The sequence below is a fragment of the Sarcophilus harrisii genome, chromosome 1, assembly GCF_902635505.1.
Source record: "Sarcophilus harrisii chromosome 1, mSarHar1.11, whole genome shotgun sequence".
Taxonomy (NCBI): Eukaryota; Metazoa; Chordata; class Mammalia; order Dasyuromorphia; family Dasyuridae; genus Sarcophilus; species Sarcophilus harrisii.
The window spans coordinates 611,349,060-611,363,208 of NC_045426.1; the positions used below are offsets into that span (position 1 = coordinate 611,349,060).

General features: G+C 35.9%; 1 protein-coding gene across 1 annotated transcript in view; it reads left to right on the forward strand.

Moving 5' to 3' along the window:
• Nucleotides 1–14,149, forward strand: part of FER1L6 (fer-1 like family member 6) — a 277,428-nt gene that overhangs the window by 254,557 nt on the left and 8,722 nt on the right. The window contains exon 38 of the mRNA XM_031947271.1: nucleotides 6,147–6,310. Within this exon, the coding sequence (XP_031803131.1) occupies nucleotides 6,147–6,310 (164 nt within the window). The remainder of the gene's footprint in view (nucleotides 1–6,146; nucleotides 6,311–14,149) is intronic.

Below are 14,149 nucleotides of genomic sequence, written 5' to 3' on the forward strand. Positions count from 1 at the left end.
CCATTGGGAAGGTATTTGTCTTTGGTCCTCTTCTCTCCTCTCCTTTGTTCCTTCTCCTTCCTTTTCCACCTCTATCATCTCTTTCCTTCTTCCCTTCCCATTCCTCCTTTTCTTCTTTTTCATCAATTCCCCTTCTTTCCTCTTCTCTTCTTTTTCTCCTCTCTCTACAGTCTTTCCTTTCATCTTTTTTACTCACTCTCCTCAACTATTACTTCTCTGAAACTGATCTAACCCTGATTTCTCTTTTTACTTCTAAACTTGTATCATTATTCCTTCAACATTGTAGGGGTTAGAGACATAACACCCTTGTGACCTGGAAAATCTAAGCAAAAATTTTTGACCTCCCTTCTTACCAGAGAAGGTCTGAAATTTTTCTTTTTCAGTTATGGGATGTGTACAGTACCCTATTATAAAATTTGTGTAAAGCATTTGGTCATAGGCTCTGTGTCACCTAGGTTCTGAAAAACTCCCCCAAATTTCCTACTTAATGTCTTATTATTTCTATAATATATTGAAACCACAATATGGAAAGTTGTGACAGGGAAGGAATAATTATATTTCTAGCTTTTTATGGGACATATTCACCTATATATATCCTATAGGCATTTCAGATGAGCCTTTTATCTTCCCTCTTACTTAAGCACTACCTTCTTCTGCACCAAACCAAACCAAAACCAAATAGAAAATGCAGAACTATGTGCCTTAGCTTCTCCTACATGGTATATGTCAAACAGAGATTATGTTTGCTCCCAGGGATACTAAGGAATAGAGTTTATTGAGTAGGGGACTGACATGTTTTACCTTTTCTTTAGGAAACATTATTTTGACAGCTGTGTGGAGAATGGTTTGAAGGAAGGGAAATCTGCACCACCCTAGCTACCTTGTGATTGCGAATTCATGTTTGACTTGTACTCTGAATTAGTATTTTTCAAACATAGAGACAGAAAGAATTTCAGAAAAGGTAGGCAGTGCAGTAAAAAAGACCACTAGCCTAGGAGCCATGGTGTAAATGTTTAACAACCAGCTCTCCAGGGGAAAATGCATGAGGGGCAAACTTTTAAGTTTAATGTGCATTTTTGATATTTTCTCTATCACTTTTTAAATTCTAGACAATTAATAAAATAAGAAATCAAGGCCTGATTTGTATCATTTATAGTTATAAAATCGAACAATCTTTTTACAAGCCAATTTTGACTGATAACCAGAATACCTGAATCTGCCACTTATTAAGCAGATTGTGCCTTATTGTGTAAAAATATCTCTTTGGGACCCTCAGTTTCCTTATTTGTAAAATGCACACAATAACATTACTACTTCACAAAGTTATTATGAGGATCAAATGAGATAATCAGAATGTGACAGGTGGTATGGTATGGGAAGGAGGGGCAACGATTGGTATTGCTAGATCCACTTGCACCTGGCTCCTTACTTTTCTTTTTTTTTTTTCTTTTTTTTTTTTTTTTTCAGTTCTAATTTTTTTTTTAATTTTTTTTATTTAATAGCCTTTTATTTACAGGATATATACATAGGTAACTTTACAGCATTAACAATTGCCAAACCTCTTGTTCCAATTTTTCACCTCTTACCCCCCCACCCCCTCCCCTAAATGTCAGGATGACCAGTAGATGTTAAAATATATTAAAATATAACTTAGATACACAATAAGTATACATGACCAAAACATTATTTTGCTGTACAAAAAGAATCAGACTCTGAATTATTGTACAATTAGCTTGTGAAGGAAATCAAAAATGCAGGTGTGCATAACTATAGGGATTGGGAATTCAATGTAATGGTTTTTAGTCATCTCCCAGAGTTCTTTTTCTGGGTATAGCTAGTTCAGTTCATTACTGCTCCATTAGAAATGATTTGGTTGATCTCGTTGCTGAGGATGGCCTGATCCATCAGAACTGGTCATCATCTAGTATTGTTGTAGAAGTATATAATGATCTCCTGGTCCTGCTCATTTCACTCAGCATCAGTTCGTGTAAGTCTCTCCAGGCCTTTCTGAAATCATCCTGTTGGTCATTTCTTACAGAACAGTAATATTCCATAATTTTCATATACCACAATTTATTCAGCCATTCTCCAACTGATGGACATCCATTCAGTTTCCAGTTTCTAGCCACTACAAAAAGGGCTGCCACAAACATTCGTGCACATACAGGTCCCTTTCCCTTCTTTATAATCTCTTTGGGATATAATCCCAGTAGTAACACTGCTGGATCAAAGGGTATGCACAGTTTGATAACTTTTTGAGCATAGTTCCAAACTACTCTCCAAAATGGTTGGATTCGTTCACAACTCCACCAACAATGCATCAATGTCCCAGTTTTCCCGCATCCCCTCCAACAATCATCATTATTTTTTCCTGTCATCTTAGCCAATCTGACAGGTGTGTAGTGGTATCTTAGAGTTGTCTTAATTTGCATTTCTCTGATTAATAATGACTTGGAGCATCTTTTCATATGACTAGAAATAGTTTCAATTTCTTCATCTGAGAATTGTCTGTTCATATCCTTTGACCATTTTTCAATTGGAGAATGGCTTGATTTTTTATAAATTAGAGTTAATTCTCTATATATTTTGGAAATGAGGCCTTTATCAGAACCTTTGACTGTAAAAATATTTTCCCAGTTTATTGCTTCCCTTCTAATCTTGTCTGCATTAGTTTTGTTTGTACAAAAACTTTTCAGTTTGGTATAATCGAAATTTTCTATTTTGTGATCAGTAATGATCTCTAGTTCTGCTTTGGTCATAAAGACCTTCCCCTTCCACAGGTCTGAGAGGTAAACTATCCTATGTTCCTCTAATTTATTAATAATTTCATTCTTTATGCCTAGGTCATGAACCCATTTTGACCTTATCTTGGTGTACGGCGTTAAGTATGGATCAATGCCTAGTTTCTGCCATATTAGTTTCCAATTTTCCCAGCAATTTTTATCAAACAGTAAGTTCTTATCCCAAAAGCTGGGATCTTTGGGTTTGTCAAAGACTAGGTTGCTATATTTGTTGACTGTTTTATCCCTTGAACCTAATCTATTCCACTGATCAATTAATCTATTCCTTAGCCAATACCAAATAGTTTTGGTAACTGCTGCTCTATAATATAATTTTAGATCTGGTACAGCTAAGCCACCATCATTTGATTTTTTTTTCATTAATTCCCTTGAAATTCTTGACCTTTTGTTTTTCCATATGAACTTTGTTGTTATTTTTTCTAGGTCATTAAAATAGTTTTTTGGGAGTCTGATTGGTATAGCGCTAAATAAATAGATTAGTTTAGGTAATATTGTCATCTTTATTATATTTGCTCGCCCTATCCAAGAGCATTTAATATTTTTCCAATTGGTTAGATCAGACTTAATTTGTGTGAAAAGTGGTCTGTAATTTTGCTCATAAAGTTTCTGAATTTCCCTTGGCAGATAGATTCCTAAATATTTTATATTATCAGTAGTTACTTTAAATGGAATTTCTCTTTGTAACTCTGACTGTTGGATTTTGTTAGTGATATATAAGAATGCTGATGACTTATGTGGGTTTATTTTATAACCAGCAACTTTGCTAAAGTTGTGGATTATTTCTAATAACTTTTTAGCAGAATCTCTGGGGTTCTCTAAGTATACCATCATGTCATCGGCAAAGAGTGATAATTTGGCTTCCTCATTGCCTATTCTTATTCCTTCAATCTCTTTCTCAGCTCTTATTGCTATAGCTAGCGTTTCTAATACAATATTAAATAGTAATGGTGATAGTGGCTCCTTACTTTTCATTCCCCAATCTGCAGGATGCAGTGGGCTGTCACATAATTAGATAATTAATTAACCAGCTGCGGGTAATTTGACCACCAGATGGCACCAACCTTAAGCCATCAACTTTATAATTGTGGCTGTTCTCCCTTATCTGGATGCAGTCCAGCTGGAAACATGTGTCTTTTAAAATTCAGTGTCCAGAACTACATTTAGTACTTAAAATTGGTCTGAACAGTGTACAGTGAAATAGGATTATCATCTCCCTTGCTCAAGATACTAAATGTCCTTCAATGATGCCTAAAACTGCAGTAGCTTTTTAAGAAGTCACAGAACACTGTTAGACTTCTAGTAATAATAGTTAACATTTATTTAATGCTTACTATGTGCAAGGCACTGTGTAAAGTATTTTGTTGCCTCATTTACTCCTCAAAATAATCCTGGGAGGTAGGTACTATTTTTATTCTTATTCCAATTTTTCAAGTGAGGAAATTGAGGCAAACAAGTTAAGTGACTTGTCCAAGATCATACAACTAGTATCTGAGGTAAGATGTGAATTTATTTATTACTGACTTTAAGACCAAAATTCTATTGATTATGTTACCTAACTGCCACTAATGAGCTTGCATTTAACCAAAATCCCAGCTCTTTTCATGTCGTCACTTTGCTAGTCATATTTCCTTCATTCTGTATCAATGGAATTGACTTTGTGAATCTAAGCTTAAGACTGCCTGACTACCAGATTTCAACCTATTCTCTCCCATCCCCTATGCCAATGTCTCTTTGGACCAGGATTCTGTAATCTAATGTACTAGCTGTCTCTCCAAACTTTTCATCAGTTACAAATTTATGAATCTTTCAAGTCATAAATTGAAATATTGAACAGAATAGGACCAAAGACAAAGGCCTTAGAGACCGCACTAGAGACTTCCTTTCAGGTTGCCACTAATCCAAAGATCACTAGTGTTTATTTTATCAGTCAACCAATTCCATGGTTGTCAAACATGATACAAGGGAACTATAAATACTTTGCTAACTGCCTTGGAGAAAGCCACATGATGTTCCCATGATCTGTTAGTCTAGTAACTCTGTCACAAAAGAAAATGAAGCAAATCTGGAATGATTTGTCCTTAAGCTTATTGTGGTTCGTAGTGCTCAACACCTTTTCTTTTGAACTTCTCACAAATCAGATGTAAGTTACCTTCTAAAACCTAAAGGGCTATACAAATGGAAGATATTTTTCACACATTTATAGTGAATCTTGAAAGCTCACCAGAATAGGATCTATAGTATAGAACTATGGGATATCTTACTGGGGAAATTTGGCTACCTTCCTTTAAACTCTACAACATTTAGGCCATGTTATACTCATTAAAGAACCTGTAGAGTAATTTTTATGTTCTTTAGAAGGAGAAAAGAAAACTGAAGCAACTGAAATACTTTACAGAAGTTGTGGAGTGATATTCATACTTGAAAACCATGTTCCTCAAAGTTTTGTAGAGGTGGTAATCACATTTATCCTTACAGCACTACCTTAAAGCCAATACCTAACATAGAGCTTTTTGAATGAATGAAATCATTTGAAGACCTCTGTTTTAAGGTAGGTGATGTGATGGTTAGAATTCTGAACTTGGAGTGAGTAGAACCTGAGTCTGAATCATTCATCAAATATTTATTAGCTATATTCTCCTGATATGAGGACACAAAATTTGTAAGCGGGGAAGACTGACTTGCCAACTATTCTAATTGTAAAGGTAAATGTAAGGAGCCTGGCCTATTCTGTCCTGGTAGGCCAATTGTAGAGACACAGAGCCTCTGAAAGAATATTAAAATACTGAAGTGAAGAGGGACGTATGCCAACTTGGTTATTAATGGATTTTATTAAGATTAATTGGATTGATTAGGAGAATTTGTCTGCTCATGAATACAACTCCTAGCAGCAGGAGGACAGAATGGCAGATCACCACACCAACCAACATCAGGCCATCCTAGGTATTAGATAGAAACAAAACAGAGAAGGCATGGTGCCAGAGATGGCCCAAAGTTGTATGCAAGTATTCTCATGAGGAAGTTGGAACTTCTTTTGCTTTTTACATTTATTCAAGGTACTTTTACACTCTTCTGTGGAGTCATAGGTCACACTTCACAGTCTGGCTACTATTATATATCTGGCCAGTTCATTAATGATCAGTCTTAGTTTGCTCATCTATAAAATTAGAATAAGAAATATAGCACCAATCTTCCAAAATTTTTGCAAGGATCAAATGAGATAAAAAATATGTATATACATACATATGTGTGTATGCATACATATATACATAAACACACACATGTCAAGTGTTATATGCATTAATTTTATTATTGTGATGACTAAATGATATGGTTTTTCCTTTCTAGGCTCTCTAGAAATGAACCTCAATAGCTTCCCTCGAGCAGCCAAATCTGCCAAGGCCTGTGATCTTCCCAAATCTGGCAAGTGGAGTGAGGAAGACAAAATATCAATATTCCAACAGAAGCGGGTGAGGGGCTGGTGGCCTTTTGCCAAAGCAGGAGAGCTCACTGTAAGTAAATGAAGGAGAATTTTACATAAATCTTAGTGCCTGAGGGAAGCATCCATACTGGGAATTCCCATGCTATTTAAATTAGAGATCTGGACAAGAAAAAACTTTTTGACAATTCAATGTATTTTAGTTAATTAGCTATCTTGGAGACAGTCTGAATCAGTTTTTACTCTGTGTAAATTTACCTTAAAACTCCCTAGTATTAATTTTTCACTGGGCAATACTTGAATTTACCTTTGAATAAATAATTGAATAATGTACAATTGTGCTACAACTAGCTTATCATATTATCCACAAGGGCTAAGGGAAAGGTAAAAATAAAAATAAAAAAATGTCTTTTAAAAATTTTTCCAGACACCCAGAGAGAGGACTGTGGGAATCGAGTGTGGTTCAAACATAGCCTTTTCACTCTTTTTGTTGTTTGCTTGCATTTTACTTTGCTTTTCTTTTTTTTTTCTTGTGAGGCATGATAATAATATAAATATGTATATATATATATTGGATTTAACATATATTTCTACCATATTTAACATATATTGGACTACTTGCCATCTAGAGGAGGGCATGGGAAAAGGGGTGTGGGTGGGGATAGGAACACTTTGCAAGGGCTAATGTTGAAGAATTGTCCACTGTTTTGAAAAGTAAAAGTTTAAATTTCCCAGGCTGGTAATAATGTGTAATTTACAACAGGAAAATCTTTATCCATTATTGGGATGGTAGAAGTTTGGTTTAGTGAAAGGAACTTTGACTTTGAATTTTAAATGTCTGCTTTTAACTCTCAGCTTTGTCATTTTTTTAAGGTTTGTTTCCTTGGAACAAGTTATTTATTAGTATATGCTTCAGCTTCGATACTTGTAAAATGGGAGTAGTAATTCTTCCCCTTTCAACTTCATAGGGCTATTTTGAGGTTCTCGCAATATATAATGCATGTAAAATGCTTTGTACATCTCCTTTGTTGCCCCAGAAGGTAGTGAGCTTATAATCACTGGATCTTTAAGTGAAATTTGGATTGATCATCCATTAAAGATGTTTTAGAAAGGATATTTAAATACAGTTTGGGCTAGATGACTTTGGAGATCTCTTTTGTAATCTTACTAGGTAAAATATTCTATTATTATAGTTATAATTATTACTATTACTACTACTATTGCTGCTCTCATTTTGAATCTAGACAATAGGCAGTCTTCATTCACTTTGTTTTTGCTGTGTGTAAATAACTGAGCTAGATTCCTTTGAATGATTACAGATCTCATTAAGGAAGTTCTACAAAGTTGTAGGGCTTGATGTAATTAGTCCAATGTTCTAGGGAATTTATGTCAACTGTAATGCATTTAAGACAAGAAATTTTAGAAGATAAATTATATATGAAATATCATCCAAGAAATTCATGATTAAAAAAAATAAAATGGATAGACCATGCAATAAATGCAAGGGATAACCCACAGACCATTTATATTTTCCATTGGTATCCTTACAACATTGAAACTTAACAAAATATCTTAAAATAGTAGTTCTTAAACTTTTTTGCTTTAGGATCCATTTGAACACCTAAAAAATTATTGAGGGACTCCAAAGAGTTTTTGTTCATATAATATTTCTATCTAAATATACCATATTTAAAATTGGATAAATTTTTTAAATGTCTACTAATTCATTTAAAGTAACAAAAGTAAACACATTACATGTTAATAAAAATAACACATGTTAATGAAAAAAACATTTTCCAAAAACCATTTCCAGTGAATTTAATGAGAAGAGTGACATTTTTATGTATTTTTGAAATTTTCTTTAATGTCACACTTAGTAGAAGACAGGTGGATTCTCATATTTGCTTCTATATTCAATCTGTTGCAGTTTGTTGTTTTGGCTGATATATCTGAAAAATTCTGGCCTCACACAGATATGTTGCTGGAAAAGAGAGAAGCGTTTTCATAAGCAAATCACATCATATCATTATTATCACAATAGCTTTGACTCAGAGTATCCCTGTCTGGGCCCAGAGACCACACTTTGAGAAGTGTTGCTCTTTAATATTGGGTAGTTTCCCCATGTTAGACTCATGGAAGCACATAAACAAGAATACCACAGGAATGATCTGCATGTATAGCTTGTGATTCCATTGATGGAAATGTTGGGGGGTGAGATATAACAGCAGTGGGGGTCCCCAAGCCAGTGTCACGGGTTTTGCAAAAGAATTTTCAGTCCCAATCTCCAAGGAAGATTTGGTAAAATGGGTTTTCACTGAGAAGCTCTTTTCAGTGGGCACCTTCCTCATTAGGAAGATAGCAAAGATTGGAATGCAGAGTTTTGATTTTATTTATCTTTCTAGGGAGCGATTTGAAGGGCTAATTTCCAAATCAATAAAAGTGGTGATTGTTCCCCACGCCAAAGTGATTCCCAGATCAATTGGAGGCAGGAGTTTCCCATGGGAACCAAATAGGAGGATGGATTTAATTCAGGAAGATTTCCTAGCGGTAGGAGATAAATTGGTTCTCTCTGGAACTAGAAAATAGATGTTATTTGTGATAATATAGTCAAATGAAAAGACTGCTTAATAGGGAATCAGAAGGCCTAAGTTCAAGTCTGACCTCCAACAAAATGAGCTTGGGAAAATTGTCATAGAGTGATGATCATACCTGAGAAACATGGTCCTGGATAGTTTTTTAGAGAGCACCATCATTTTGTGTCTTTGCATCCCCAGCATCTAAGACATGCCTGACCATAGTCAATGCTTCACAAATGATTATTGAATGAACAAACAAAATTATTTGAGGACTTCAATAGAAAGCACTGTATTTATGTTCAGAAGTCCTGGGTTACTCCTTGGGCGCAATTTCTTTCCCCATATAAGGGGATTTGGTCTAGATAACTTTGAAGGTCCTTCCAGTTCTGAACCCGGTACTAAAAAAATTAATCTATAAAATTTTAAATTTAAAAATTAAAAATTTAACAAATATGTAACTACTGGGCAAAAACCTTGTGCCAAGCATTGTAGGAGCATGTTAGAGTCAAGCTCTCATAGAATTTCTAATCAGTAGAAGAAAATGTAACACAAACATATAAAATATTTCTAAAATTTCCTTGGGTTATCTATGTTCTCATGGTTTTATTCTTTTTTTTTTTCTTTTTGCTGAGGCAAGGTCAAGTGACTTGACCAGGTCACACATCTAGGAAGTGTTAAGTGTCTGAGCCAGATTTGAACTAGGGTCTTCCTGATTTCAGGGCTGGTGTTCTATTTACTGCACCACCTAGCTGCCTTTTATTCTCTGTTTTATCCCTGAATGGGAGCTTGGTTAAACTCTTAGTCTAGAACATGATAAATAGTATTTATAGGGTCAGGTCATTGAACTCACCCAAAAATAATTTTAGAAAAATGATTTTTTCTCCTATATTAACAGCCAATTATTAGATTAGGACAAGGTATTTTCCCCTTCCTTTTTATCATTTAGAAATCAATTTCTGTGAGCCATTCATATAGCCTTTGAAGTACAGGGCTAACGTTGGGATGAAATATTGAGTAAAACATACCCAGTTGGGAAAACTTAGATTTGATCAAAAGATGAAGAAATTTTAGTTTAGATGAATATATTGATTCTAGCTCATTTTGTTTTAGTAAGTCAGGTCTGTGTGGAAGTGGATTCACCCTTTTTTCTAGATTACTCTAGATGGGATGATATGGGTATAAATAAATCTTTTTGACCAAGACTGAACGATCAAAGTCACGTCTCCCAGACTCTCATTGGAATAAGCCCACCTCTCATTGTAATATTCACTCTTATTACTTGTTAAGCAATCAGAGTTGATTTCCTCCCTGGGTAAGAAGGGAGCTCCCCTTTTCCACAGATTTTATAAGTACTGAATGTTCCACAGATTAGGTCTCTCTGCTCATTGAGGTGAACAAATTAGCTAATTTTCATGATTTCTTGGTAGCTGTAATTAATAAAAACTTATCATAATTTACCTTGGAACTTCATCTCTCAGAAATTTTCACTTATCTCAAATTCAAACCACATACACACACACACACACACACACACACACACATACAAATAGGTTTTGGTTACTATCCAAAATAGCTCCATGCCTTGGTTCAGTTCCAAGTACATTGAAGAAAAATATCTATTGTATTACTTTTAAAAGATTGTGACCTTTGCCACTCAGGTCAGTAGAGTATTGGGAATCCCCTTATGTCAGGTACCAGATAGAGTGATAGGCTTTAGTTACTGCACACTCAACAAATATTGGTGAACACTGTAGCCTAAAGTTTCATACAAATTTGGGAAATAAGAGACTTGTATTTTTCAAAATAAAAGAAATATTATAACTGTGTCCTAGTCAAACAATATCTAGACCACTGGAGATTTCCAAGTGCAATGTTTTAGGAAGGACATTGACAAGAAAATAAATATCCCTCAAAAGAAGTAATCACAGTGGCAAAGGGACTAAAGACTTTGCTGTATGTCAGAGGATCGATGGATAAAGAAAATGGGATATTTAATCTAGAAAAAGATAGAAAACTCAGGGAAAAGGCATGGCGTCCATATTAGAAGAGCTATCATGTGAAAAAGGGGTTGTTCTGTTTAGTCCCACCAGGCAGAAACAGACAAAATGATTGTAAGCTTGAGAGAAGCAGATTTCAATTTTTATGTCAGCATAAATATGCTAACATTTTATCTTTTCTAAACCATAATGTTCTGGCTCAAGAGATATAATGAAATCTTCCAGTCACTGAAAATCTTCAAATGGGAAGCTGAATGATGATGCTACAAAGGGGTCTTTCTTCTATTTTTGCTTGAAACAGGTGGTTTTGAAAGTCCCTTCTAATATATAATTTTGTTCATTTGTATGGCAGGGGAAAAGGGGTGTGATGAGGTGGAAGGGGAGGGTAAAAGATGAAATTTTGAACCTAATCCAGGTTCTAGATATATTATCCTAAACCTGATCATTGACTTACACAAAAGGTTCACGTAGGTTAGATCTCCACCTCACAGTTAACTCCAGACTGCCAATCTTCACTAAATCTTTTCCTTCCCTCATCCAGGATAAAGTCCATTATAAGCATACACACTTTGCACACTGCCCAGCAAATAGTAAGCACTTCATAAATAGCTATTGACTTGCCTTTCCTGTGATTAGTACTGAGGGCTGCTCATGTGGAATAAATGTACAGTCAGGTGGTAGGGCTTCCCTGGCCAGGATAGAGTATAGGGAGAGAGGAAGGAAAATGAAAGGTCAGGGTGACCTCTTTCTATGTCAAGTAAATGATGGAAGGAAGCCTGGTTTTCCACCTGTCACATCACTCACCTCCCCAAAATAACATTTCCATTAGGGACAGGTAGGCTTGCAGGGACAGCTCACTCAGTATGACTGTTAGTGGATCCCACTATTGGCTCCTCAAGGATGTCCTCAGGAATTCAGAATGTTGGCACTGGATAAATTGCAAAAAGGTTGACATTTGAACACTCCTGGAGTCAGACTTAATCCTAGCTTTGACACTTATAAACCATGAGAGCTTAAGTAAGTTACTTTAGCTCCCTTGGCTTCAGTTTACTTAGCCTTAAAGTAAACATAAAAAGTAGTATAGTGTGGTAGTAAAAATGTTGACCTCTGAGTCAAGAAGACCCAGATTTCAGCCTTATCTCTGACACATACTAGCTATAGTACCGTGGTCAAGAACTTAACCTTTTAGAGTTCTAGTTTTCATCCTTGACTATTTCCTAAAGTAACATATAAATGTAGGCTAAGATTTACTAGTGTTTCTATTTGTATAGTTAATTTGTGCCAATTTGGTTTACTTTGGAAGATATAAAAGGATTGAATTGAGAATCCTGTGAGTTGGCTTCTTATCCCTGTGCCACCAAAAACCATCTATGTGACCTTGAGAAAGATGTTTAGGAGCTCTGACCTCAGTATCCACATTTGAAAAATGAGGACATGGTACTGCATGATCTCTCAGTTCACACCCAGCTCTGAATCTATGCTCCTGTGTGATGCACAAGATTTTAGTACTAGAAGGTGCTTTCTCCCAACATGATTCATAAAGAAATGTGTATTAGAAAATTTAATGTATATGAGTAACCAGAAAAAAAATTTTAATACTAGAAGTTATCCAAATTTGTTCAATTAAATTTTACAAACATCTAATTTAATTGATTTATAAGAATTTTTCAGGTGCCTACTATGTGACAGGTGCTGTACTAACTACTGAACAAATCTAGATTCAAGCATCTGCCAGAGCTTGTCCTTCACTAGTGTAGTGTTTAAGAAACAGGATCACTCTATGATATGGCATCAAGGCAACAATGAAGATGAATGGTGGTAGTAAAAAAGAACAATGTGATGACAGTTGTTGTTATCACTAATGTGCCCTAGAGTCTATAGGGTATTGTTCTTCACAAGAACCCAGTGGATTTGGTGACATCAGTACCATTATCTCCATTTTGTAAATCTTGAGATCATAGATTCAGTGCTCAAAGGGATCTCAGAAGCTAAGCTGTCCAATTCTAGCATTTTCTAGGTGAGGAAACTGAAATCTAAAGAATCATAGGAAAACATGAGCCTTAAACAAGGGTCTTCTGACTTCCAGGTGGATTCTCATCTATTCCAATAATTCAAGGATAGCACCTCCTTAGGAGTCCCCTAAGGGATTGCTCAGACAACACAGAAGACAATGATTTATACTTATCTTGCTGATCAAGAGCCCTCTATGCCATATGTAGTTATGAGCTTATATGTTTCCCCACTCCCAATCATCAACTGAACATGAGTTTCTCTGGATGTCAGTAGACTAATCCATGGACAACAGACACAATGTCATTACTAATGAGATTTGGCTCCCCTCAATTCCTGGTCAGGAAGCCAAAAATGATGAGGTTTGGTGCAGACCAGGAAGTTGCGGGAACTCCATTCTGGTCAACACCGATCCTTCATAAATGAATTTACAAACCCAAGTTAAACTGGTAAAAGAAGTTTATTATTAGAACTGAGAAGTCAGTTTTTGTAAGCTGGTAGGAGGTAAATAGGGTCCTGTTAGGGAAATAGGTGAGAGAGATAAAGAGGGAGTAATGCTGAAAGAGAATGTCTTTTCAATGGGCAGAGGGTCACCGAGGGGAGAGAGGGGTTCCTTGGCATGATTAGGTCCTCTGTAAGGAATCAGCCCCAAGTTGTCTCTTTTTATAATTGAAACTTTGGGTGGAGGCTGGGGGGGAAGTTTGAGTTGGAATCAGACATAGATTTTCAGAACTGAAAAGAAATTTTTCATTTGAATGAGTGTCCCTGGACTAATCTCCAACTCAATAGAGTTGGATAGAAATCTCCATCTCCAGCTTGGGCTAAGTAGGAGTGGTCCTGGACTCAACTAGTCCCACCCAGATAGCAGAATGAAACCACTTTTATTTTGATTCCCTGGGGCTGGTTTCTCAGGGGAGAACTTCTCTGGGGGAATTTCCTAAACTTTCCCCCACAAAGTCAGAGAGAGAGAGAGAGAGAGAGACAGAGATAGAGAGAGAGAGAGAGAGAGAGAGAGAGAGAGAGAGAGAGAGAGAGAGAGAGAGAGGGAGAGAGAGAGAATGTGTGTGTGTGTGTGTGTGTGTATGTTTCAGGGCTCCCCTCATTAATTAGTATGTAATTTCCATTTCATCATGCAAAACGAGAGATTATAATCATAACTAGTGTGCATTGAAGACTTTTGAACTAGGAGACAGAAAGACCTTAATTCATAACCTAACACACTTACTAACTGTGTAGCCCTTGACAATCAATTAATGTCTATTAAGCTCCTTCTGTGTGCCAGGAACTGTGCTAAGTGCTGGGGATAAAGCCTCAAGGAGCTTACAATCT